The sequence below is a fragment of the Vitis riparia genome, chromosome 6 (assembly GCF_004353265.1).
Source record: "Vitis riparia cultivar Riparia Gloire de Montpellier isolate 1030 chromosome 6, EGFV_Vit.rip_1.0, whole genome shotgun sequence".
NCBI lineage: Eukaryota > Viridiplantae > Streptophyta > Magnoliopsida > Vitales > Vitaceae > Vitis > Vitis riparia.
Window position 1 is genome coordinate 3,458,220 of NC_048436.1, and position 27,621 is coordinate 3,485,840.

General features: G+C 34.3%; 2 protein-coding genes across 4 annotated transcripts; both read left to right on the forward strand.

The window, feature by feature from the left end:
• Positions 1–289: 289 nt before the first annotated feature.
• On the forward strand, positions 290–11,118 carry LOC117916008. The gene is made up of 18 exons (XM_034831803.1): positions 290–1,338; positions 1,429–1,515; positions 1,988–2,192; positions 2,290–2,398; positions 3,187–3,288; positions 3,457–3,538; positions 3,623–3,682; positions 3,760–3,812; positions 5,641–5,807; positions 7,629–7,839; positions 8,329–8,386; positions 8,508–8,564; positions 8,664–8,912; positions 9,715–9,776; positions 9,899–9,955; positions 10,258–10,351; positions 10,512–10,652; positions 10,747–11,118. Exons 1-18 carry the CDS (start codon positions 640–642, stop codon positions 10,822–10,824), a joined length of 2,571 nt encoding a protein of 856 aa, XP_034687694.1. The 5' UTR covers positions 290–639; the 3' UTR covers positions 10,825–11,118.
• Positions 11,119–12,356: 1,238 nt separating this feature from the next.
• On the forward strand, positions 12,357–27,490 carry LOC117916007. Of its 3 annotated transcripts, XM_034831801.1 has the most exons (21): positions 12,357–12,549; positions 12,793–12,919; positions 14,134–14,216; positions 19,369–20,070; positions 20,161–20,247; positions 20,397–20,598; positions 20,697–20,805; positions 21,542–21,613; positions 21,772–21,853; positions 21,941–22,000; positions 22,078–22,130; positions 22,781–22,947; positions 24,182–24,392; positions 24,645–24,702; positions 24,848–24,904; positions 25,052–25,300; positions 25,939–26,000; positions 26,104–26,160; positions 26,628–26,721; positions 26,870–27,010; positions 27,124–27,490. In XM_034831801.1, the coding sequence occupies exons 3-21, from the start codon at positions 14,184–14,186 to the stop codon at positions 27,241–27,243; spliced, it is 2,616 nt and encodes an 871-aa protein (XP_034687692.1). In that variant the 5' UTR covers positions 12,357–12,549; positions 12,793–12,919; positions 14,134–14,183; the 3' UTR covers positions 27,244–27,490. The 3 variants fall into 3 exon arrangements, with proteins under 3 accessions (XP_034687692.1, XP_034687693.1, XP_034687691.1); XM_034831802.1 differs by lacking the exons at positions 12,357–12,549; positions 12,793–12,919 and having other exon boundaries at positions 12,926–14,216; XM_034831800.1 differs by lacking the exons at positions 12,357–12,549; positions 12,793–12,919; positions 14,134–14,216 and having other exon boundaries at positions 26,924–27,010.
• Positions 27,491–27,621: the final 131 nt, after the last annotated feature.

Here is a 27,621-nt window from a genome sequence, read left to right on the forward strand (position 1 = left end):
AAATAGATTATTTTTAAAATAAAATTGAAATATTTTCATTTATTTTTTATATAATATTTTGAAAATTAGTTGAAAATATAGAAAATGTTTTTATATAAATATACAGAGCTTTATTTTCCTAAATAAGATTTTATTTTGGAAACAATAGAAAACAATTTTAAAAATTATGCTTCCAACAAGCCTATTTTTTTAGAAACATTTTTTTTGGGGTTGGAGAAGGCTTCTTCTCTTCTCGATGCATTAGGGATAGTTTCGGCCAAAATTTTTTAAAGGCCTTCATATCTTTCCCTCTCTCTTCTTTCTCTCTGTATGCTTTTCTCTCTCTACACACATCCCTCTCTCCGTCTCTCTCATCGTCTGTTCGCCTTCTTGGATAACAGCGTGGGCCTATTGCCCTATTTTGGTAACCTGTTTCTTCAATCGCTTATATGACCAACCCTCTTTCAAACCCTAATCTTCCTTTTTCATTGGTTTTCTGGACGGGGCATCCTTTGAGATTTTGATTCCAAATCATCCACATATGTTTGTTTGGATTTCGTGGTGTTACTGTTCCGTTTCAATTCCCATTGATTGAAGTTCTGGGGTTTGAACCGATTCTGGGGCTTTCTGATAGGTTTTTCTGGGTTTGATTTGGGTGTCATGGCGAAGGGTACTGATTCAGAGGAGTTTGTGGTGTTGTCTCGGGTTCGGCCGGGCTGCAAACGGGAGTTTGCCTTTGCAGTGAAGGCTCAATCAGCGATCGCTGGATCTTTGGGCCGGACTCGGACTCGGAACGATAGGGGTGGGCTTTGGGGCAATGGGGGCTCAGAGATTTCGAATAATAAGAGGCAAAAGAGCTCGGTTTCCAACTCAGAGAAAAATAATGCGGAGGAAAGATCTGCTGAAGATGGAATCAGGAGCAATGAAGCAGATTCGATGGACAATGAGGCGGTGAGAAGCAGGGACGCGGAGCAGGGGAACCATCCGGCGGATAATCCGATGCATACTGCTGGTGTTGGTGAACTTAAGAGCTGTCCGGGGGGCGAAGAGGAGTCTAAGGATGATACGCCGGCTCCAATGCATAGAGAGGATGCAGAGATTAGTGAAACTCAAAATGCCGATGTAGTGGAGAATGCAACTTCGGATCAACGGCCGAGGAGAGTTTCTGAAACTGATTTGATGCCCAATGCCGATACTATGGAGATCTCTGCTGTCAACAATGGTGAGGAGAATACAGGGACGAAGAGGAGTAGTGGCTTGGTGCCTCGAGTTCCAAGGCGGTTCCCGGCAAAATTAAAGGAGCTTCTTGACACTCGTATCCTCGAGGACTTACCTGTGCAGTACATTCGAGGCTCAAGAGTAAGGTTTTGCATACTTTTATATATCTCTGTAATCTATGAATGATTTATGTTGCATCCTGATGTTTGGTTTATATAATTTTCCTTGTAGACGAGAGGAAGTGGAGAATCAGGGCTTCGGGGTGTGATAAAGGGCTCTGGGATCCTCTGCTCTTGCAATTCTTGCAAGGGAACAAAAGTAAGTATTGACATATCATTTTCAGATATGGGCATGTTGTTGCCATGGTTTTAAAAGATGCAGCTTACGCCCAAGTCACAATACAAGGCGAGTCTAAAACGTGACCTAGGATGCATATCAATTTTATAAAATATAATCCAAAAGTAATCCAATAAAAAAAAATTAAGATTCTAAACATTTAAAAGAAGTATTCAACAAAATAGTAAAGAAATTATCATACAAATTTCAATATACATTTAGAAATTTCAAGAATAAAAGTGTTTGAAAAGGAAAAGTAAAGTAGACGAGAGGCGTCTCACCAACAAAGTGCTTGCCAAGCGAGGTGATATAACTAGGGAGTTGTTGCTCCCTCAGCCTAGGAGCACTTTAAGCACACCTTTTAAAATTACGATGGTTGCCTATATCAATGTCCTCCTACCACAGCCCAAATGCTTGCTCTTTATTATGTATTTATTTTTTAACTCTAATGCAGGTTGTCACACCCAACCTATTCGAGCTGCATGCTGGTAGTTCAAATAAACGTCCCCCTGAGTACATTTACCTTGAGAACGGGACTTCCCTCCGCGGTGTAATGAATGCATGGAAAAATGCTGCATTGGACTCTTTGGATGAAGCCATAAGAGTGGCCATTGGTTGTTCAATGATAAAGAAATCCACATTCTGTCTGAACTGTAAAGGTTGCTCTTGTACTTATTTCCTTTTGACATGTTCAACTCTTTCCCTGGAAGATTTTTTTTTTTTTCCGTACCATGTGACACTTTTAATCATCTTTAGGTCGTATTTCTGAAGCTGGCATTGGGAATTCAAAGGTTTTATGTTTATCTTGTTTGCAATTAAAGGAGTCTCAAGCCAGCCCTTCTCAAGTGACTGGTAGTAGTGATAGGTATGCTCCATGAACTCCTGCAATTTTTAGTAGTTGTTCTTTAGTATTAAAGTGCTTTTTGCACCAGTTCATAAAACGTGTAATCTACTATAAATCACCAAATTATTATGCTCTATAGATGATAGGTTGGTGTGCTCATTTTTTGCTGGTTGAATGATATGGTCTTTTTTATTTTTCCTTTTTAAATAATCTTCTTAATTAAGTTACATCATCCTAAAATGTTGACTCAAAGGTTCCTTTGAGTATATGTGATTTACATTTACTTGCACTTGATTAATAATCTCTAAGTAGGGCTAGTGACGGTGAGCCTTTGGACAGTTAGGTTGGATTTATAATCTGGTAATTCTCAGTGAGGTTCTATGGCTTTCTTCTGAAGTAAATTAAATTTGATCTTGGTATTATTGTTTGTGTGTGTTAGTATACTGGCATTTATATAAATTATATGTAAAATTCCTAGCCAGTTCGACACTGCTATTTATTTATTTTTATTATTAGCTTTTTGGGCAGTACAAGGATTCTATTTGATCTTTTAAATGTACAAAAACCTTTAGGTTCATGACTTCTTGTGTTGGTAGAACAAATTATAAATTTAAAAATCTCAAGTAGACTTCAAGGACTTAAAGGATCATGTGTCTGGTCAGTGATTCATATTCTAGCAACATAACATAATCTGGAGAATTTACATTTCTTTTAGCAATTTAGCATCATAAGAACATAATACAGAGTGTATCTTCTGATTAGCTCCTATTTATTTGTCGTTATTAATTATTTGGACTCTTCCTTCTCAGTCATCTCAGGTCACCAAAACCAAGTACAATATCAAGGTCAGCTGAGAGTGTGTCAAAGTGCAGCTCATCAGGAAGTAAGAGTTATGGGAGGGTAACTAAAAAGTAGGTACTCTTTCCTTGTCAGATGCATATATTAATTCTCTTTGTTTCTTTTTCTATTTTGTTTTTAGTTGTATATTGATCTCACAACAATGACAGGTGGCAATTGGTTTTTGTCGATACTGTATTTAATAACTTAAATCTTCTTGGGTTTTGGATGTCTTCTCCCAGAGATCTGAGCTTGCATAAATTAGTTTTTGGAGAAAATGGCCTGCCTGAAGGAACAGAAGTGGGTTATTATGTTCGTGGACAGGTTGTTACAGTGAGGAACCAATCATTGCGTTTGATTATTTTGATTGCACATTTTCTTTTCTGAATAGTTATATATTGTTTGCAGCAATTGCTGGTTGGCTACAAAAGGGGTTCTGGAATCTTTTGTACTTGCTGTAACTCTGAGGTACTCTTGATATGTTTGAACTACAGTTTCCTGAATATTTTGTCAGAGATATTAATCTTCTTTGTTTTAATGGCCAGGTCAGTCCATCACAATTTGAGGCTCATGCTGGTTGGGCATCACGCCGCAAACCGTGAGTGTTTATTTTCAATTTTTAGAAGGTTGTGGAAGAATCAAGTGGCCTTGAGACTAGAGTGGTCCTATAATTTCTATCTTGCCCAAGGATAAAAATATCGGTTTTTATGGGTATATTGGCAACTCAATTTTATGGATATATTAGGAAATATCGGTGGATATTCTGATACAAAATGTCAATGAGACAAAAATTGATCAAAACTCATGAAAATATTGAAAAAAATTCTAAAAAAATGATATAAAAAGTAACAATAAACATTTTTAGGTGTTTTGTTAAAGAAATTGTGATATGCATGATATAATTTATCAGATCCAATCATAATATTTAAAATTTTAAAATATATTTTATAGAGATTTATATAATTTGGATATATTCAAAAACATAAAATAAATGATGATATATTTATAAGTTTTTTTAATTTTAAATTGTTGATAACTTTATTTATAAATTTTTATTTATTTTGTATTTAATTATCATACAAAATACATAATAATTAAAATTAATTTACTTACTATAATTGATATTTTAATTAATTCATAAAGTAAATAAATATATTAATTTATGCATATATAATTTATAATATGTTTTTATATATATAGATAATATTTATAATATAAATACATAAGTATAGGATATTTACTTTATGAATTTTATATATAATGTTTGTTTATTACTTAAATATATACATTTGCATGTCCAATATATTATAAGCAGAAACGTTGGCTTGGTGGCAAAGCAAGTCCATTATGAACTTGAGGTCATAGGTTCAATCCCATGCCTCTACACCACCCCAGTTATTTTTCATTGCATCCTTGAAATGCAATCCCACATCGGTCAAGAACAACATCCAAAACCAATATTTAAGATAAAGTGCTGCTACAAGTCAAGTGAGGCCCAGCAAGCTGGGCTTGTTTGGGCCTGGTTTTGGAAGGCCAATTTTGAAAGTCAAAATTCAGAAAATCGATGATGTAGCATTAAAAACCTCAGAAAAATCAGCAAAATATCGATTTATTGCCGAAAAATCGGTGATTAAAATGTGAATATAAGGAAATATAGGATGGTTGAGATTTCAGCGTGTGTTATTGTGTTTGTACCCTCCAATACACAATATTTCAGCGATATATCTCTGAAATATCGTGATACTTCAAACCTTGACCTTGCCATGAGAGGAAAATTGGCAAAGACATCGAACTTTTTTGACCCAGGGCATAATTTGAAAGTCAAAAGCCCATCATCTCTGGCCACCTTATTTCTAGGGCTGGGTTTACTGGCAATTTCTACCAAACTCTAATTTTTATTAATGAAAAGAAAAATCTAACCACTCAGAGATCTTGAGTATTTATTTGAATTAATCACCTGGTTGGAGAATAATCATGTCAATTTGAGACTATATTGGTCCTGTAATTTGTATTCCGGCCAAGAGCCTGAAAATTTGGAAAGAGGGTGCTTTTTTGCCACATGGCATGATATGAACTGTTGAATTTCCATTGTCTTTGGCCACTTGATTTCTGGGGGGTGGAAAGTTTGCTGGAAATTTTCACCATATTTTTTTGTTATTAATGAATGCTAGAAACATTTGTACAGAGACCATAGGTAGTCCAATTGCCCGCTTGCATGGAACCATGCTAATCTATAGGGCATAAAAGTTTTTTTACCATGCAATGTTCCTACTGTATGATGTGTCTAGGAGGGTGACTCTAGCTGGCTCTCTTTGTTTTTAAATTCTGTCTTTTATTATTATTGTTTTATTTTTATAACCCTTTTAACTTAGTCCTATCAAAAAAAAAAATAACCCTTTTAACTTAGGATTCTTTTGCTTTCTCAGTTACCTGCATATTTACACATCTAATGGGGTGTCTCTCCACGAATTCTCAATCTCTCTATCAAGAGGCAGAGAGATTTCTGTCAGTGATAATGATGATCTCTGCAGCATATGCCTAGATGGAGGAAACCTTTTGTGTTGTGATGGATGCCCAAGGGTCTTTCACAAAGGTGCATTTTTGTGTTCCATTCATTCAGCAAGGTTTAGTTGTTATTATACATTGAAACTCTTGATTGGTTATTTCGTGTAATAAGGGGAACAGAAAGATGAATTTAGATATGCGTATGCCTTTGCTGGAAAATGGCTTTGTATCAGTTGCTTAGAGTGAGAAAAGGGAAACAAAGAAGACAAATAACTCATGAGACATTGAGTTTGGCACTTTGCCTTGCACCATTTTTTGTCTTTTATTCTCGCTTTGTCTATTTATATCTATACTTTATATTTTCTTTTCAGTATTTTTTTTTCAATTTTATATTATATAAAGTGAGTCGGTGGAAAGGAATAGCAAACTGGCGTTGTTCTAGTTCGTGCAATTTGTGCTATTGGCTTTATCATATTTGTCAGTATATACACTCTAGCAGCACCACCAATTAAATGCATTAGAATGGCACAATTAGCCTGCATGCTATAGATGGCACGTAGCTCTATGCCATGCGCTTTGTGCCACTATATGTCTTTAATATATCCGTCAGGACCTATGCTCGAGCAGCACCGTTTTAGTCTTTTCTTTCCTTTCTTTTTTTCCCCTTTTATGTATTATTTTGACATAGCTAATCTGCATGCAATAGTTTTGTTTTTTTTGTTTTTTTTTTTTTTATATAGGCAATCTGCATGCAATAGTTGCCACATACTATTTAATTTTATGTTTTTTAAACATGCCTTACTATTAGATTTTTGCGGTTTTATCATAATGAACTTTCAGATATTGAACATATTGGGAGATAGGCCGATGAGGGAAGAAAATAGAAAGGAAACCTATTGGGACATAAATTTCCCTTCTTTCTAACACACCTCATTTCTCTCTCTCTCTCATCTTTTCTTTTCTTTTCTTTCCTGCTGCATTTTTTGTGCATGATTATAGATTTTTTCTTTTGCCTTTTTCAATTCCCACAAGTCAGTAGAGATCAGTGATAAGGGTTCGGTCTGGTGGAGTTAACTAAATGCATTAGTTAACACAGTGTATTTTTTGAACTTTCAAATTATAACCATTTCAATCGAACAGGTACTAGATGCAATATAGTAGTGCATCGTTCAATCACTCCCAGCCCCTTAAAACGGTAGGAAAAGACACAAAACGCAAAAAGGATGGAAGATCCTGATATTTTGTTAAAGACAAAGATGCACACATAATAGTTCCACACCTTGTATTTCTAAGATGCGCACATGATAATCAACTTGTATTGATGGCTGGTCAAGTTTCTCTTAGAGGTTGATTTGCCTGATCTGACCTGGTTTGGAAGCAATGAGTATTTTTTTTTTTTAAAAAAAAAACTAGGGCTTGATTCTTGCTCATTGGTTTGTGTTCTATTTACTGTAATGGTTGATGGTTCAATTCATTCAGAGCATATTTAATTGTTTAAATAAACACAAAGTGTCTGATTTATATCTGAGTTACGAACCAGTCTCTTTTATTTAGATTTGTCCCTTCCATTTTGTGCTTGCCCATGTGCTTGCCTATATACTCACATATGTGCCTTGCTATGATGGTTGGTGGGCTACTGTATGCCATTTTAAAGTGGAAACTGGTTAACTGCACATCACTTTGTCCTAAATGAAAATCTGTGGGCCTTGATTCTGTGTGATTTTCTGTTTCATTCTCAAAAGAAAGATGGAAATGGCTACTAAATTAATGTTCTTGTGAATAAATATCTTTTTAATCAAATCATTGTGGTGTCATTTTCTTAATGTGCAAGATTTCTAGCAAACTTTATCATTACTTCCTTTAATGGCCTATTCCATTTGATGTTGATTGTTAATTTGCCCTATTGCAGAATGTGTGTCACTGGCAAACATCCCCAAGGGCAAGTGGTTCTGCAAATTTTGCAATAATATGTTGCAAAAAGAAAAATTTGTAGAACATAATGCCAATGCTGTGGCTGCAGGAAGGGTAGCAGGTGTGGACCCAATCGAACAGATTACAAAACGATGCATTCGCATTGTAAACACTCAAGTTGATGAAATGGGAGGATGTGCCTTGTGCAGGTGTGTCCAAATTTCCTTCCAACTTGATTTACACGTATTTAGAAGCTTTAGTTTAGTTGCCTTTGTGTATGCTTAAGCGGCCATAAGTTTGTGTACAGTTCTCTTTATATGGTGGAGGTGTTTAGTCTTTGATCAGTATTCTGTATTTTGTGGGGAGGATCCCTCATCCTGCTCTTGTACTCTTTTTTTTCGTAATTACTATATTTTTTGTTTTTTATCTTGGAAAAAAGAAAAAAAAAAAGATTTAGTTTAGTTTTTGGCTCTTATGTTGTTGAGCTTAATCAATAAGAAATCTGATGATAGCCTGGTAAGCATAAAATTTCTCCCACTCTGGCCTTGCAGGGTGGACTCACATTAATGTGATGTTTTTTTATGTAGCACAATGCTTCCTTCTTTTTCTTATGTTGCACATGTATGCTACATTCAAATATTAACTTCTTGTCCTGTTTCTTTGAGTGTTTGATTTATCATGCATTTTGATGTATGCAGAAGGCATGAATTCAGCAGATCCGGGTTTGGTCCTCGCACTGTTATGCTTTGTGATCAGGTAATAGTCTTTGTTTTCTTCATGATGACATTTTTTATTGAGTTTTCAAGTTCTGTATAGTTTAATATTGGTTACCATTAATTTTTATGCTAACTAATGTTTCTCTGTTTTTTGTTCTCAGTGTGAGAAAGAATTCCATGTTGGGTGCTTAAGAGAGCATGACATGGATGACCTAAAGGTATTTTGAATATCATTTTTTATTCAAAATATTGATGTTAAGCACATATGCAGCCCTTTTATTGGATTAAAATATTGATGTTTGCTTATGCAACTGCAGGAAGTGCCTAAAGGCAAATGGTTTTGTTGCCATGACTGCAAGAGAATTAATTCTTCTTTGCAGAAGTTGGTTGTTCATGGAGAAGAGGAGCTTCCAAATAATGTGTTGACGACTATAAAGGAAAAATATGGAAGAAATGGTTCTGCTTGCAGTAAGGATCCTGATATAAAATGGAGGCTCCTTTGTGGGAGAAGGACTTCTTCTATTGAAGCGGGATCATTGCTTTCTCAGGCTCTATCCATATTTCATGTGAGTAGTCATTGGCTTATATTTTAAGATACTTGGGGCTTCATAAGTATACCATAGTTGGAAAAGTTAACATACAAAGTCAATTTTTTAATAATAATGTGTTATAGTTTTAAACCACAGTTGTAAATTTATTAAGTGTGAGATTGTGTAATTTTCTTTAATTTCACCAAGAAAATACTGCTATCAGTAGTTGATTATATTGTTCTGAAATAGTTTATTGAAGATGAAATAGAAAATTTTGCTGACAAATGGCCCAACTAGTATTTCTTTCTATTGTCCAAATGGTGATGAAGTTTTATGACACATGAAAGCGCTTGGGCAGAAAAGTATGTCTGGTTGAATGTCTACTGTCTCAGAGAAATCAATTTATCCTCTGCTTTTCTTCCATGTATGGAATTCTCTGAAAGTACATTTGTTAGCAGTGTCAGTCCAGTTCACTGTAATTTATGAGAAGAACCACACATAGGCTCATTCAGTCTCTAATATGAGAAGAACCATGTATGATCTCATTCACTGTTTAATGTCTGAGAATAACCATGTTTCATCTGCCCTTTTTATGCATGGTACTCCATGTTCTAATTTCTAAATACAATACCTTATCTATTCCTAGGATTGCAGCATGCAGAGGTCATAATGTATTGTTCACAGGCTAGTAATCTAGTTTCAATAATTTGAGGTTTTTTTTTTTTCTGTTGGTGTTGTGCTAAAATTTATTGATATTTTTGTGTAATACTTTGTTGACTTAGGCCAACATAATGTTCAGTTTCTCATTTTGCTTTTCCATCTCATTCTTTTGCTACAGGAACAATTTGATCCAATTGCTGATGCTGCAGGCCGAGACCTTCTACCTGACATGGTTCATGGGTAAGCAATGATAGTCTCTTTTTAATTATTTAAATTTATCAATTGTAACTTCTTTTTCATTACCATTTTGCATTGGCATACAAAATTATGGAATGCCCTTTTTCTGGTTATTTTTTTGGCAGCAAAAGCACAAGGGAGTGGGATTTTGGAGGCATGTACTGTGCCATATTAACAATTAGGTGAGAATCTGCTCTGAATGTTTTACCTTTTCTTTTTCCTTTATGATACGAGATAATCCTTTTCCCAAGCCCACTGCCTACTGGAACCCTAGACATTCCTTGTGTGAAGCCTAGAGATAACACTGGCACCACTAGGCTCCTAAGCCCTGTTTTATTATTTAATTGTATTATTTTGGATTGGTAACTTCTCTGATAATAATTGCTGGGTGTGCAACTCCCAAGTTGTATCAGCAGCTACCTCTTTTAGTTGTATTCTGTATTAGGATTGGTGGCTTATCCAATAATAATTGCGTACTGTGCAGCTCCCAAGTTGTATCAGCAGCTGCCTTCCGAATATTTGGAAAGGAAGTTGCAGAACTGCCTCTTGTGGCTACACGGAGTGATTGCCAAGGCCAGGTGAATATGCTCTTCCCTTGATACTACCATCTTTTTCCTTTTGGTCTTCTTTTTTTTTTTTTTCCTAAAATTCCTTTTTTGTCCCAACAAGCCAACGGTGTGCTTCCATCAACTGAAATGTGACAGCTGGTTTGACATCCATAAATTACTGTTTCTGTAGGGTTACTTCCAGACCCTGTTCTCTTGCCTTGAGGGGCTGCTTGGTGTTCTCGAGGTGAGGAGTCTTGTGCTTCCTGCTGCTGAAGGAGCAGAGTCCATATGGACAAACAAGTTTGGTTTTAACAAGGTGACACAAGAGCAGGTATTTGTTTTCACTTATTTTGTTTACTCTTGTTGTTCGGCTTGTTTCTTGTAACGTTGGTGGCAGTATATTATGGACCTTTTTGGCATTGCAGCGGAACAATTTCAGAAGAGATTACCAGATGATGACTTTCCAAGGGACATTGATGCTGCAGAAGTTGGTTCCTAGGTGACGTATTGTTGCAAATTCGAAGAAAAGCTGAAGATTGGTTCATTTTGGAATACCTGAAAATGGAATCACCCACAAAATTTTGATGTTTTTTTTTTTTGGTACAGAAATCAAATTATCTTTTGTACAGATAAGAAAGTAACAGAATTTTGTAGCTTGTAGCCAACAAGAAGGTAGAGATGTAAGACAGAGAAAGAGAAAGCATACAAAACCCAATGAAAGCGGAAGATAGAATTGCATTTTGGCAAAACACTCTGAATTACTAAATTTGATAAGATTGTTTTTGTGTTTGCATTTCTATCGCACGTACTAACTCTTTAGTTAAATAACCTTTTTTTCCAATATGATTATTATTTATTTTACATTTTGGTTGACCTACTTTATTGACTATTAACAGAACATCAATACACCCCATTGATACAAATCATGTTCGGTTGGTTGGATATAACACGTGATTCATCATATATATCATGCTATAGGATAAGAGAGGATATATATTATATCCTCACCTTGGATAAGTTATCTTATCACTTTGCACGTGAAATATGGTAAGTGGTGAAATATATTACCTAACTTTTATCTTATTATTATTATTATTATTTTAATCTTTTTCACATAAAATATGTTAATTGCATGGTAAAATTTGAGATATATATATCCTATGTATCAAAATTTATTTTTTATCAAACTTTTATTTTTTAATATACTCATTTTTCAAAATAATTTTTTTATTATAAATTAAATTTATGATTAAAAAGAATAACTAAAAAAAAAATTATAAAATAATATTAATATATGATATATAAATTATTTTTATATATTAAATCATATAATATAAACAAAAAATATCTATAAAGTTTAAATATTTATATTGAATATTGTTAAACATAACAAAATTGTCATTTTTTTTTAAATAGAAATATTTGAATGTTATATAAACTTTATTTTAAATATTGAAAATAATATATATTTTATATTATTGTTTGTTTATTTCTTATAATATTGCATATCTCTCATTGGATATGTTACTTTAAAATATCCTATTTTTAAAATATGTATATTCAAATATATATCTCATTGGAAATCATATCTTACGATATACATATCCGATATGATATCTTATGATATATGTATCTTATTTTTACAACCAAACGTGGCCTCATTCATATGTTTCTTCATTTATGATATAATTTTTTTTGGATTTATTAATTTATATATGATTTTTAATCAAGGAAAGACATTCATTTAAGATAGTGATAAAAATGACTCGTTTTTTAGGACATATTTTTCACGATATGAGATATTTATGTTATCATATCTTATTCAAAGAAAATAGTCTATTAATAAAATTTAGGAGAAAATCAAATATATAATAATGTCAAATTTAATAGCTTCGCATATAAAATTTATTTAATAGAATTTAAATAAATATAGGTGGGAGTGATGTATTTCATATATTGCATGTCATTGTTACCCAACAAAGTAGAATTGGAATGCTGCATAACCTATATAAAGGCCATACTCTCATTGCCTTCGACAGCTTCCTTCAAATCTCGATAGACTCGACTCCATGTTGACTCAGTTGCTCACTCGGTCCCTCTCCTCTATCACTTCTATCATCTCTCGGTTTACGTTTTCTGTTGTCCCACTCTCCGCCGCCGTCGCCATCCTCTGTCTGCGGCAACCGGCGTCTGGAGTAGGCCCCGACAGGAATCAATTCCATCTCTTTGTGAGTTTTTATTTTAAAATTTTAATCTGAGGCCACATGGGTGAAATTTGGCTCTTGTCTCTCAATGCACAGTTATTGAATGAGCGATTGATCCTTCTAGGTGTTCACATTTATGAGTTTTTTTTTTGGTTTTTTTTCACTCGGTTTAGTGGGTTTCTGGAAGATTTGGGATTTAGGTTGTGTTTGGATTGTGTTTTTCACTGCTGATATACATTCACTGATTTTGGTTGTTTTTACACAAAGAGGGAGATTTTTAGAGAGAGAAAGAGCATGGCAGGTGGAGGAGGTACCGAAGAGGCCGAGGAGCCTGAGCCACCAAAGCAGCGGCCACCCGCCATTTCTTACTACATTACCATCCCTCCTTCGTGGCGTGAGTCTCTCTCTACAATCCACTCTTACAATTGTTTATTTATTTTCGTCAAATTTATAAAAAAATGTGATGTTGAATCAGCCCAAATCCTGTAGGAAATTTGATGTTGTATCGGCCCAAATCCTGCTCTGATTTTTTATACATCTACTACATGGTTTTGAGAAGTCCCTTCCTTGTTTACGTTTCTTCAACATGGAAAATTTTCTTTACAATGTTTTAATTCATTTATTTATTGGAGACAGTAGATGTATTTGTTTGACAATCAATTTTCCTAAAAGCTTAAGCTTGTAATATTTGGATCAATAATGTATACCATATACTCTAATAACCTCCTCAGGAGTAGCTTCCCTTTGAGCTTACAAGTAAGCTTAATAAATTGGGGAATAAACATGTAAGCTTTCAACATATAACCTCCTGATAAATGAAGCTCTGACACCATGTCAGACAACTAATTTTCATGAAAGCTTAAGCGTCTAGGATTTGAGTTCATAATGTATATATCATGCACTCCAACAATATTAATTATGGATAAAAAGTACACGAAAAGGATGAAGGGTCCTTTCCACAATGACAAAAACTTGAACAAAAAATGACTATACTACTCCACTATACATGAGGATTATGTTGCATAGGTTTGAGTTTGAGCGTCAAATGTGAGTATGTCTCTAGACGTTTGAACTTTCATAACTCAAATTTTAGAATAAGTGGACTCAACTAAAAAAATCCAAAAAAGCAGGCACGGGGTATTGTGATACGGTATAATAAAAGAAAAATCAATTCGAAATAAATTGCAAGTGAAGATCTCTTTTTTAATAGCTCCAATCTTTTCCCTCTAATCCTTTTTTTCCTCTTATCCCTAAATATTCTTACAAAGGTAAGCTTTTCAACTAACTATTCTTTTTCTCTAATGTAATTATTACTAAGAAAGTTGAAAGAAGAAAATGATAACGATGAAAAAATCAATCAACCACATCCAAAGCAAAATAGGAGTGTTCGACAAGGATTCCATACTCACACCCATATCATATTGTTTAGATATGGGTATGTTGGGTGAAATTAAAGGATCTAGATATCATAGCATGGAGACCTATACAAAAGGGTTAAGTTGATGTAAGAAAATCCATAGATGTGATCTCGTTAATTTGCTTTACAAAAATTCATGGATGCTTTACAATGTTGTGAAACATACTTTAAACATGTTCCAATACATGCAGGTGTTACATTAACTGTTGTGAATGGCTGACTACCACCAATCTTTTTAAAGATGGAATCAATACTGCTATCAAACATAATGATGGTTACTGTTTAGTCTACCCATCCATTGAACCATTTTTCCCTCTACGATCAACATGCCCTTGCTTCCTCATGCAAATTATATGTATGAAAAGAGTCATGTTTTATGCCCTTTATATGGTGGATTTGTAATGTTAGTTGGCAATATTATATCCATCTTCTCATTTTTATGTTATGATGAACATTCATATTATTCTTTTTTTTTTTTTTTAAATTCCTATTGTTTTATACAAAAAAAAAATGTTTTCTTTTTAAGCTCATTTGAACCATTATTATTTCAAGTTATGCTTATGTTAATCGTTGATTATCTCAAGTTAAGCTAGAATGAATAAAGATTACTTCATTTTGCTGCTCTTATAGAGATTCATTTTCTTTAATCATCATTGATTTGTCATCATCACTATTGTTATTGTTGTTTTTATGATTTATGGATTCTCTTCTCCCTCAATAAGCATTTTATTTATAGCCCATCTAGTTGTTGTTTTGTATGTTCTTGCTTTGATGCTTCATTAATGAACAAAGGTATTTTCCAAATACAACTTCACAACTTCTTGAAATTATGTGGTAATCATTTGACCTATGAGTAGATATTCATCTCTCTCTCTCAATCATTTTTTTCCCTAGTTGGAATTTTGATATACATTTGCCTAGTTGTTGGGTGCTGTAAGGTTAGCATTCTTTGAAGGGTGTGCTACAATGCTTGATCAACAACTGAAGTAGAAAAAAGTACTCTTGGTTTAACAATTGGATATTTTATCAGCCCAAATCTTGCTCGGATGTATCTTTGAATAACAAAGGTATACTGCATGACGGGTCCTTGTGGTCCATGATATACCATCAATAGTAGTGTTTGATGTTACTTCTTTATTTACCATTTTGATTGCTTATTTGATGCTATTATCTTAATTTTTAGGCATTCAAAAGCATTTTAGATTGAACAATGTGATATTATATTGACCCAGATCCAACTCTAATATATCTTTGGATAATGAAGGTATATTGCATGATGGATCGTTGTGGTCATGTCATTGGTAATGATGCTTAATGTTATCTCTTTCCCTACCATTTTGATTGCTTATTTGATGTTGTTATATCAATTTTTATGCATAAAATATGCAGTCCTGCAAAAATAGTTGCATAAAGTAGTTTATGTTAAACAATTGATGTTATGTTTGCTCATATTTACTTTGATATACCTTTTTCATTTGAAGGTACTTCTACAACATAGTTTGAAGAAGTCTCTTCCTTGTTTACGGTTTTACAACATGGATAATTTGTTTTATATTGGTAAGTATGATATAGATTATGAACCCAAATTCTATAAGCTTAAGCTTTTAGGAAAATTAGTGGTTCAACATGGTATTAGAGCCTCATTTGGTGGGAGGTCAAGTGTTTGAACCTCACCATGGCATGTTTATTTCCCCAATTAAGCCAACATGTAAGCTTAAAAAAAGAAAAAGCGGCTACATGTGAGAAAGGGTGTTGGAGAGTATGATATACATTATGAACCAAAATCCTATAAGCTTCAACTTTTAGGAAAATTAGTAGTTCAACAATTTACAATGTGCTAAAGCATGCTTCATATATGGCTTTGCCATGTTATATGAAGTTCCAAGACCTGCAAGTGTTCCATTAGCTATTGCCAAAAAGGTTGACTACCACTAATTTTCTAATAAGGATGGAATCAATACTGTTGTTAAACATAATGATGGTTAGTGTTTACTCTTTTGTTCATCCTTTGAACTTTGTTTTCCCTTACTATTAACGTTCTCATGCTTCTTGCTTCCTCATGCACATTATATGTATGGAAAGATTTGTGTTTTATGCCCTTCATATGGTGGAGTTATAATGTAGGTTGACAATATTATAGCCATTTTTGTAACCATAATTGGTTCCATTGAAAGGAGGGGTCTATTTACAGATTATCTTTCCATGCTAGGTAGGTTTGCTATGAACTTTTAATTTGTTAAGACTTTTGAAGAGGTCTTGCTCTGATATCAATTGTTGTTATGAAGAATTAAACTTACCAAGATCCACATAAGCAAATAAACATAAGACAATAATTTAAAATGCTATGAAGTAAAAAGATAGTGGAAGAGAGGCTGCGAGCAAGGTTTTATTGTGGTTTGGAAAATCTCTAGCCTAGGTTCATGCTTCCAAACTCCTTCAAGCCTTGAGAATTAAGACTCAAGCATGCACTTGGTTTACTAGGTATTAGGTGACCTTTTTCCCTTGAGTGACCTCCTCACACTCTCATCAAGCTTTTATAAGGCTTTCACAAGGTTCTTATAACCTTTAAGAGAATCAAAATAAAACTTTCTTCGAAGAGTAGGTATACAATTGAAGGGCTTGACTTTGTGTGATGAAATGCACAATTAATGATAAAAATGATTTGGATACAAGCTGGTAATGATTTTCAATGGTGTGTCTTTTGCTTTAATTTCATTATACATTAAATTTTATACCATTTGTTTTTTTATTTTTAGAATAGAAGGACAACCTTGAACTACTCAATGCTTTATGATTTCTTGTCTTAGGTAACTGTATTATTAAGTGTATAGACCATTTCCACTTTTATCTATCTTTTGATTTTTTAGCTATGTTCACATGCAAAGAATATGCTATCTTTTAATTCTTTTCAACCAAAATGATATTGGTTAATCAAGGGTGTTTGATTGTATATATGTTTTTTGAAATCTTCACAAACCTAATTTAATTTAGATTTAAATAGTGCTTAATGCTTAACCAATTGCAAAGCATCATGTGTCTTGGAACTTAGTATTACATGTGCAAAATAGTTTTATACTTGACACCTGATACACCTTGACTTGGGCCTTTGATGCATGGATAGGTCCATTCTCTCTTTTATATTATTCTCTTCACATCTCTCCTTAATGCCATCATGTTATAACATTTGGATATGAATTCTTATTTTTAAGGTCATCCTTGAGTCATCTAGATGCCTATTGAATATGGATGCTTGTGGAAGATGTCAAAGGGGTCTTTCCTGTTCTACCTCTTGGCAAAGATGATATTATGTGGTGTCACAGTCGAAACAAAGCCTTGATGGTAATATGTACCCTCGTGTTGGGAGTAGGGCTTGTGGGGACTTAAATTGACTTGATGTACTTTAATAGTGAAGTTGGCCTTTTTGCTATTGAGCACTTTGGGGTTGGTTTGAAAGTCTTGGTTTGGTAGCTAGTGTTGAAAGCAGGATTGGTGTGTATGGAGCTCATTGGCTAGAATGAGAAGGAGAGGTACACTTGTGACTCCATGGCATGTGTCATATTTAAAGGCTTCCCTATTATCATGGAATAATTTGTGGGAGTTGTTATTTTGCAGCATTGTAAAAAGCTCCATTTCTTCCCAAACAAAATAAGAAAGAAATTTTAGATCTCCTAGAACTTGTTCCTTGATTCCACTACCACTTTCTCCAACCCCCTCTTGCCTCCCACTCTACTCGTTCTCCCCTTAAACTCTTGATATTGCACTACCCCAGGTTGATTGGTCTCCTATAGTTAAGAACCACATAAACAAACATTTGAGTTAAAAAATACAAATAGGGGTAGAGTCTCAAAAGATTATTCAAAAAAATTGTAATATATTAATGTCATGTTGGCTCTTGAGGCTTGGCTCAAGTAGGAAGGGGTTAGAGAAGGTTTATAGCAGTTTCTAAGTTTAAGCCCCAATCGGGACAAAAATTTACCTATTAATAAAAACATTAATATTATGTTAACAAAAAAAGACTTGACATGACTATTCAAAATGTTCAATTTTGAACCCCAAAATTCACAAGTGTGGGTGGGAAAAAATGAATAGGACTATTAAACTAATGTGATTTTACATACATGTGTTTTATTTAGAGCATTTCATATATGAGACGATGTAGAATATCAAAAGAAAGAGAAAAAAACATTATTTGATTGGGAATGATATTAATTTTATTAATATTATTTTTAATGATTCTATATTTTGATCATAAACATAATAAAAATAACTTTATAGAAATAGGCATGAGAAAGCGAAACCGTGGTATTTGTAGAACATGATATTTGTTGACTTATTTAATAATAAATTGTACATTGTTCGGCTCAATCACATTATATATTTTGATCATAAACATAATAAAAATAACTTCATACAAATAGGTATGAGAAAGTGAAAGCATGTTGAACATGATATTTGTTGGCTTATTTAATAATAAATTGTACATTGATTGGCTTGATCAATGACATCATTTTATTATTTTATTTTCGCCTTTAACATTCATGATCATCTCAATAATAATCCATGTGTCAAACAAGGAATTACAAAATAGACAACAACAAACACCAAAAGGGTAGGTGAATAAGAAATAAACTAATATGTTAATTTAATTAATAGTATAATCGTATTAAGAAATTCTTTTAAAAATATCTTATAACTTTATAATTTTCACATCCTTCACAAATCGAAATAATATTTTGAGTTGGTCTTAAGGAAGATTCATGAATTAATAATTATTTTTTGACATAGTCACTTCTATAAGGTTTCTTTGTTTAAGGAAAATGTTTTATATAACATATATTGTTATAAATTATTTTATTGGGAGATTCAATAACATGATAAGAAAATTTTTTAACAATTGAAAACTATATTGTATGGCTATTTCAAAACTATTTTATATTTATATATTAAAAACAATCTAGGGCTATAACTTAAAAAATAAAAAAATAAAGGAAAAAAAATTCAAAGTTCCCTTAGTCTTGATACATTAGGGGTATTTTTGGCAACAAAAAATTGAAGGCGTTTATATCTCTTTCCCTCTCTTTCTTTTTGTATACTTTTCTATCCCTATACACATCTGTCTCTCCTTCTCATCGCCAGGTCACCTTCTTCGATAAATCATGGACATATTGCTCTATTCTAGCACCATGTTTCTTTAATCTCATCAACCACCAACCCTCTCTCAAACCCTGATCTTGCTCTCTTCATTTGGTTTCTTCACAAGAGAATCCTTCTAGATTTTGATTTTAAACTAGTTTTATATATTGTTTGTGTTTCTTTTTGTTGATCACTTCATTTCAATTCCCATTTATTGAAGTTATAGAGTTTGAATCGATTCTAGGGTTTCTAATAAGTCCTCTTTTGGGTTTGATTTGGGGGTTATGGAGAAGGGTAGTGATTCAGAGGAGTTTGTAATGTCTCGAATTCGGCCTGGCTTCAAACGGGAGTTTGCCTTTGTGGTGAAAGCTCAATCAACGATTGGTGGTTCTTTAAGTCTAGGTCGGACTCGAACTCAAACTCAGACTAAAAAAGATAGAGGTGGGCCTTCAAGGAATAGGGTTTTAGAGAACTCAATTAAAAAGAGGCAAAAAAGTTCCGGTTTGGATGCACAAAAAAATAATGTGGAGGAAAGGTTTCCTGAAGATCGAGTTAGGAGCAATGATGGCAAATCGATGGACAACAAGGTGGTGAGAAGTGGGCAAGGGGAGCAGGGGAATGATTCGACGGATAATCCAATGCAAATCGGTCGTGATAATGAATCCATGAGCAGTCCTGCAGAGGAAGAGGAGTTGGATTATCTTCCAACTTCCACGCTTAGAGAGGAGGTAAAGACAAGTAGAACTCCCAGTGTGGATGGGCTGAAGAAAGCACCATCAAGTCAAAATCAAAGGAGGGTTTCTCGAGTTACTTTGAAGCCTAAAGCCAATGCTATGAAGATATCTGTTGTCAACAATGGTGAGAAGAATGTGGTGAAAATGGGGAGTAGTGCATTGGTGCCTTCAACTCTAAAGGGGTTTCCCACAAAATTAAAGGAGCTTCTTGACACGGGTATTCTTGAGGACTTACCTGTGCAGTACATTCGAGGCTTAAGAGTAAGATTTTGCATCCTTTAATTTCCTTTTGCAATGTATGAATGTTTTATTTTTCACATTGATGTTTGGTTTATATATTTTTCTTTATAGAGAAAAGAAAATGGGGAATCCGGGCTTCATGGGGTGATAAAAGGCTCTGGGATCCTCTGTTATTGTGATACATGCAAGGGAACAAATGTAAGTATTAATGTATCATTTTCAGATATGGGCATGCTATTGCCTATATCAATACCCTTCGAATACCACCCAAATGTTTTAGTGAATGCTTGGTTTGTTTATTTATTTATGTATATGTATCATGTATTTATTTTTTACTTCCAACATAGGTGGTTACGCCAAACGTATTTGAGCTGCATGCTGGTAGTTCAAATAAACGTCCCCCAGAGTACATTTACCTTGAGAATGGGAATACCCTTCGGAGTGTAATGACTGCATGCTCAAAGGCTACATTGAAGGCCTTGGATGAAGACATTAGAGTGGCAATTGGTTCATCCATAAAGAAATCTACATTTTGCTTCAATTGCAAAGGTTGCTCTTGTACTTATTCCCTTTTGAAATGTTCAATTGTTTGTTTGGAAGAATAATTTTCCACACCATTTGACATTTTAGTTTTTAATGATCTTTAGGTTCTATTTCTGAAGTTGGCACCAGTGATTCACTGGTGTTATGCGAATCATGTGTGGGACTAAAGGAGTCTCACGCTAGCCCTGCTCAACCAACTGGTACTAGTGATAGGTATGCTCCATGAACTTTTGCGATTGTGAGTAGCTGTTCTTTAGTATTCAAGTCCTTTTTGCACAGCTATAGTAACATAATTTGTCACCAAATTATTATGATCATGTAGCTAAATAGGTTGGTTTGATTATTATTTGGAAGATTTGGTATATATCTTGTGCTTAAAGTAATGCATTATATGATCACAAAGACCAGGAGCTTCTTTGTTGTCAGATTGATAGTCTTTCTGTTTTCTTTTTTCTTCCTTTTTTGAATAGTTATCTTTTTAATAAAGTTATATCATCCTAAAATATTAAGGTAAAATGTCCTTTGACAACATACAAGTAACAACTAATTCAACTCAATTGATAAACTCTAAGCACGACTGTTGAAAGAAAGGTAAAAGGTGATCTGACCACATACAATTTATTACTATTTCAGCTTAATTGACAAGCTCTAAGTATGACTGTTGAAAGAGAGCCTATAGACAATTGGGGTGGGTTGAAGATCTTGTATTCTTGACAATGCTCTAGGGCTTTGCTCTAAACTAAATTAAATTTCATCTTGGTTTTTATGCTCAATGTCGGTGTATTGGTATTTATAATAAAATTATCTGTAAAATTACTAGCAATATGGCACCACCAAAAGAATATATATTTGAAGTTTGGTTGTAAGAAGTTTATCATCTGATAAGCTTATTATTTATTTGTCAATTAATTTATTGATTATTTGATCACTTTTTTCTCAATCATCTCAGGTCAACAAAAACAACGACTGTGTCCAAGTGCAGCTCATCAGGAAGTAAGAATTATGGGCGGGTAACTAAAAAGTTGGTACTCTTTCTGTCTGCTGCAAATATTAATCTTTCTTTTTCTTTTATTTTAAGTTTGTTATCAATGTCTACAATCATGACATGTGGCTATGGATTTTTGTTGAAATTCTCTTTGATTGCTAACCTAATTCTTGGTTTTTGGATGTTTTCTCCAGAGATGTGGGCCTTCATAAGTTGGCTTTTGGGGAAAATGACCTGCCTGAAGGAAGTGAAGTGAGCTACTATGTTCGTGGAGAGGTGGGTACAATGGGGAGCAAAGTAATCATCTCATTGGATTATTTTGATTGCATATTTTTTTTCTGAGTAGTTAAATGTTATTTGCAGAGATTGCTAAGTGGTCATAAAAAGGGTTGTCGAATCCTTTGTGATTGCTGCAACTCCGAGGTATTGCTAATACTGCTTGAATTAAGGTTTCCTAAATATTCCATCAGAGATTAATCTTCGTTATTTTTAATGACCAGGTCAGCCCGTCTCAATTTGAGGCCCATTCTGGTTGGGCTTCACGCAGAAAACCGTGAGTATTTATTTGAAATTTTTTTAGAAGCTTGGGAAAGGATCAAGTGGTCTTGAGACCACAGTTGTCATGCAATTTATATCTTGCCATTTTCTCTGTCACCTGATTTTTAGAAGGGGTGATTGGGAAGCTTACTAGCAATTTCCACTACTTCCTCTATTTACTATTAGAGAAAAGACTTCTAGCAGGAATCTCTTACTTGAGTATTTATTTGGAGTATTCAATAGGTCAGGGGAAGAATCATGTGATCTTGAGACTACAGTGATCTTGCAATTTATATCCTAGCCATGAGGATGAAAATATGGAAACTGCGTGCTTTTTGTACATGGCATAATCTGAGCTGCAGAAACACCTTATCTATAGGCCCCTAATTTTTGGGGTTGAAAATTTTCTTGCAGTTTCCACAATCTATATTTATTATTAGAGTAAAGAATGCTAGCAAGAGTCACATAGAGACCATAGGTAGAAGAATTGCCTGCTTGCATGTAATTATGCTCTTCTGGTGGGCTTAAATGTTTTTCACCATGCAATGTTCATGATGCATGATGTGTTCGAAGGGAGGTGACTGTAGCTCACTTGTCTTTAAATTCTCTTTATCTTCTATTATAATTTTATAATCCTTTTAACTCAGGCTTCTTTGGTTTTAACAGTTACCTGCATATTTACACATCTAACGGGGTTTCTCTTCATGAACTCTCACTATCTCTATTGAGAGGGAGGGAACCTTCTATCAACACCAACGATGAAATCTGCAGTATATGCCTAGATGGAGGGACACTGCTATGTTGTGATGGATGCCCAAGGGTGTTTCACAAAGGTGGATTTTTGTGTTCCATTCATTTGCATAGGTTCCTGTTGTTATTATCCAGTGAAATTCCTGACCGGTTATTTCATGTAAAAGAGTGAACAGAAAGTTGGAATTAGATATGTGTATATCTGTGGGCAATGACTTGATATGAGTCACTCAAAGTGACAAGAGGGAAACAAAGAAGATAAATAACATATTGAGACATTAAGTTTGGCACTTTCTCTTGCATCATTTTGCCATTTTGTCTATTTGCATCTATGCTTTATCTTTCTTCTGTTTTGGTTTTTGAGTCAGTTATTGGAAGCGAACAAGCTCTAGCAGCACTGTTTTACTCTTCTCTTTTTCTTTACTGTTTTTTTAATTAATGCATTACTATGACGTAGCTAACCTGCATGCAGTAGTTGCCACATAGTAGTTGATTTTACATTTTTTAATCATGGCTTGCTACTTGAATTGTTTAGGGGTTTTATCATAATAAAATATAGGATATTGAACATATTGGGACATAAAGTTTCTTTCTTTCTGCCGCTGTCTTTTCCTTGTTTTTTCCTGCCACATTTTGGTGTGTCACTATAATTTTTTCTTTGTTTCCTATATTTTCTCAATTAACACACGTTATTGGAGATCAGTGATTAGGGTCAGATGAAGTTACCTAAATAAATGGTTGTAATACATTGATTAATGCAGTGCATTCTTTGAACTTTCAATTAAAATTGTTAACATAAATGTTGTGTTTGGCTTATATGTGAATTATGGACTGGTCTCTTTTATGAAGTTTTCCCCTTTCCATTGTGTGCATGCACATGTAAATGCCCATATACTCATGTGAATGCTTGCTTTGGTGGTTCCTGGTGCACTGTATGTTATTTTAAAGTAGAAACAGGTTTACTGTTTGTCACTTTGTCCTAGTGAAATTTTGGGTGCTTGATTCTGTGTACTGTTCTGGTAAATTCTTGAAGGAAAAATGGAAATGGCAACTAAATTAATGTTTTTTTGAATGGATATCTTTTTAAAGGGGACTATTGTAGTGTCATTTTCTTGTAATGATGCTGGATTTGTATAATTTTTCATGTTAAATTTCAATTAATCTTTTTTAGCTAGTATGATGTTATTTGATTGACTTGTCTACCTTTTCTCCGCTTCAAATTATTTAGTGTGCAAGATTTCTAGAGATTTTTATGATTACTTTCCTTTAATTGGGCCATTTCTTTTGATGTTAGATTGTTAATTTGCTCTATTTCAGAATGTGTCTCACTGGAAAACATCCCCAAGGGCAAGTGGTTCTGCAAATTTTGCCTTAATACATTGCAAAAGGGCAAATTTGTAGAACGCAACGCCAATGCAGTGGCTGCAGGAAGGATGGGTGGGGTTGACCCAATTGAACAAATTAGGAAACGATGCATTCGCATTGTAAAAAGTCAAACCGATGAAGCAGGAGGATGTGCTTTGTGCAGGTGTGTCTACATGTTCTTCCATTGCATACTTCAAAACTTTATTTTATTTTTTGACTTTTAGTTCTTTAAACTTCAATAAGAAATCTACTGGTAGCCCAGTAACATTTATTGTCAAATACTTTCACTCCACTTCCATTTTCTGTTTTTCTGTGTAGCACAATGCTCCCCTATGTTTCTTATTTTGTATGTATATACTACAATCAAATATTAACTTCTTTGAGTGTTTGATTTATTATGCATTTTGGTATGCAGAAGGCATGAATTCAGCACATCTGGGTTTGGTCCTCACACTGTTATGATTTGCGATCAGGTAACAGTCCTTGTAATATTTTTTGTTTTCCTCATGTTGACAATTTCTTTTTCAAGTTTTTAAGTGCTTTACAATTTAATGTTGGTTACAATGAATTTTTATGCGGAGTAATGTTTCTGTTTCTTTTTTTTTTTTTCCCTCTTAGTGTGAGAAAGAATTCCATGTCGGATGCTTAAAGGCACATAATATAGATGATTTAAAGGTATTTAGAATATGTTTTTGTATCTTTTTTAATTTATTTTATTTATTACTACACAGTCTCATTGCATAAACGATATCTTTTAAATTAAAGTTCATAGGGACCCATTTTTTTGGGATGAAAATATTAATGTTTCTCATACAACTGTAGGCGGTACCCAAGGGGAAGTGGTTCTGTTGCCGTGACTGCAAAGACATTAATTCTTCTTTGCGGAAGATAGTGGTTCGTCGAGAAGAGGAACTTCCAGATGATGTTTTGACGATTATAAAAAAAAGATATGGAAGAAAAGGTTCTGTTTGCAGTGGGAATCCTGATATAAAATGGAGGCTCCTTCATGGGAGATGGGCTTCTGCTACTGAAGCAGGATCATTGCTTTCTCAGGCTCTATCCTTATTTCATGTGAGTAGTTGTTGACTGATATTTCAAGATACTTGACAATTGATAACCATATTATAATTTGAAAAGTGAAAATATGAAGTCATTTTTTCAGATAATGAATGTGTTATGGTTCATGGTTGTAAATAATGTTGAGCAATATGATCCTTCTCATATTGAAAGCGAAATTAGACATTTGCTCATCACAGATGCCCTTCTAGTAAACATTTCTCGTCTAAATTGTGTGATAAAGTCAGATGACAAGCGAAGGCATTTGGGGCAGAAAAGTATCATGTTTTTAGTAGAGTGGCTAGATCTGAGAAAAACCAATGAATCCTCTGCCCTTTCATCTATATATGAAATTCTATGAAAGTACATTTATTAGCAATATCTGTTCTGTTCACTGTCTAATGTTTGAGAGGAACCATGTAGGATCTGCCCTTTTTGTGCATGGTACCACGTTCCAAATAAGGTACCTCACATGTTGTCTAGTTTAATAATGTAATATACACAGGCTAGTCAGCTAATTTAAAATAATTTGAGGTTTTTTTGTTGCTAGAGTTGCTAGTAAAATTTCTGGATGTTGTTATCATTCTTCACTAAATTAAGCCAACCTATTCTTTAGTTTCTAACTGCTTTCCCATCTCATTCTTGTGCTACAGGAACAGTTCAATCCGATTGCTAATGCAGAAGGTCGAGACCTTTTACTCGACATGGTGCACAGGTGAGCAATAGTATTATATTTTCAATTATTTGCATTATTAATGACGAGAAATTAACCGTGTAGGAATAAATTTAATACCTTTTTTTTTTCTTCTTTTTTGCAGCAACAGCACAGGGGAGCTGGAGTTTGGAGGCATGTATTGTGCCATTTTAACAGTCGGGTGAGAATCTTTCCTGAATGTTTTGCTTATTTTGAATTTATTTCCCCATTTCGTTTATGATACATGAGAATCCTTTTCCAAGCCCACTGCCATGGATTCCTTTTTCCACAATTGGAACCCTAGACCAACCTTCTTGCAAAGACAAGAGCTAACACTAGGCATTGCTAGGCTCTGACCTGGTGTTTTTTTAAATTTGTTAATTAGTTGTACTCTCTCTCTCTCTCTCTCTCTCTCTCGATTTAGTTGTCTTCTCTGATAGTTAATAATTGCCCACCATGCAGCTACCTTTATGATACATGAGAATCCTTTTCCATCTATTTCCCCATTTTCCTTTATGATACATGAGAATCCTTTTCCAAGCTCGCTGCCTAGGCACTGCCAGCTCCCAAGTTGTAGGAGCAGCTACCTTTTTCAGTTGTGTTCTCTAGGATTAGTAAATTGTCTGATAATAATTGCTTACTGTGCAGCTGCCAGGTTGTATCAGCAGCAACCTTTCGAGTTCTGGGAAAGGAAGTTGCAGAACTGCCTTTGGTGGCAACGCGGAGTGATTGCCAAGGCCAGGTGGATATACTCTCCTTTCAGAGTTTCCTTTTCATTGAGATATTTTTTCATTTCAAATTATTTTTTTCCTAACAAGCCAACTGTTTGTTTCCATAAAGTGAAATGTGACAGTGGGCGATCTGACATCCGTAAATAACTGTTTCTGTAGGGTTACTTCCAGGCCTTGTACACTTGCATTGAAAGACTACTTTGCTTTCTCCAGGTGAATAGTCTTGTGCTTCCTGCTGCTGAAGGAGCTGAGTCCTTATGGATTAACAAGTTCAAGTTCCATAAAATGGAACAGGAGGAGGTACTCGCTTGTCATCTATTTTGTTCATCTTTTGTTGGAGTTTGGTTGGTTTCTTGATGCTGGTTTGCACCATACAGATGTTAAGATTAGTTTATGTACATTTTGCATTGCAGCTGAACCATCTCTGCAGAGATTTCCAGATGATGACCTTCCAAGGGACATCAATGCTGCAGAAGCCGGTCCCTGAATATCGTCGGATAAGCCAAGGAAAGCTGAAGATTGGTTCAGATTAGCAATGCATGAAAATGGGGAACATCCAGTCTCAAAATTTTGAACTATTTGTGCGGATAAAAACAGTAACGGAAATTTGTGGCATGTAGCCAACAAGAAGGCAGACATGTACGACAGTAGGTTTCTTTATTTCTTCAAATGAGTTTGTTGTCTGCTTTTCAAGAGAGACAAGGATGAGGGCAAACAGTATCTTTTTCTATTATGAAAGGGAAAAAAATGAAGAAGATGAGATGGTGCTTTTTGAGGCGATTTTGAAATTACAAAAAGACAGGAAATGAATGCTGTCTTCTTCTTTTTTGGTTTCATGTGTGTTTTTCCTCTGCATTTCCTCATCATCTTCTGTTCAACTGCTGCTTACAGAGAAACAGCAGCAAGATATC

Coding starts and splice junctions, on each gene's coding strand:
- LOC117916008 (XM_034831803.1), top strand. CDS start 640: ATGGCGAAGGGTACTGATTCAGAGGAGTTTGTGGTGTTGTCTCGGGTT. Junction 7,840..8,328: donor GGAGGATGTGCCTTGTGCAG/GTGTGTCCAAAT, acceptor TGATGTATGCAG/AAGGCATGAATTCAGCAGAT. Junction 8,565..8,663: donor ATGACATGGATGACCTAAAG/GTATTTTGAATA, acceptor ATGCAACTGCAG/GAAGTGCCTAAAGGCAAATG.
- LOC117916007 (XM_034831801.1), top strand. CDS start 14,184: ATGGAATCAATACTGCTATCAAACATAATGATG. Junction 14,217..19,368: donor TGCTATCAAACATAATGATG/GTTACTGTTTAG, acceptor GTTATGGAGAAG/GGTAGTGATTCAGAGGAGTT. Junction 24,905..25,051: donor ATAATATAGATGATTTAAAG/GTATTTAGAATA, acceptor ATACAACTGTAG/GCGGTACCCAAGGGGAAGTG.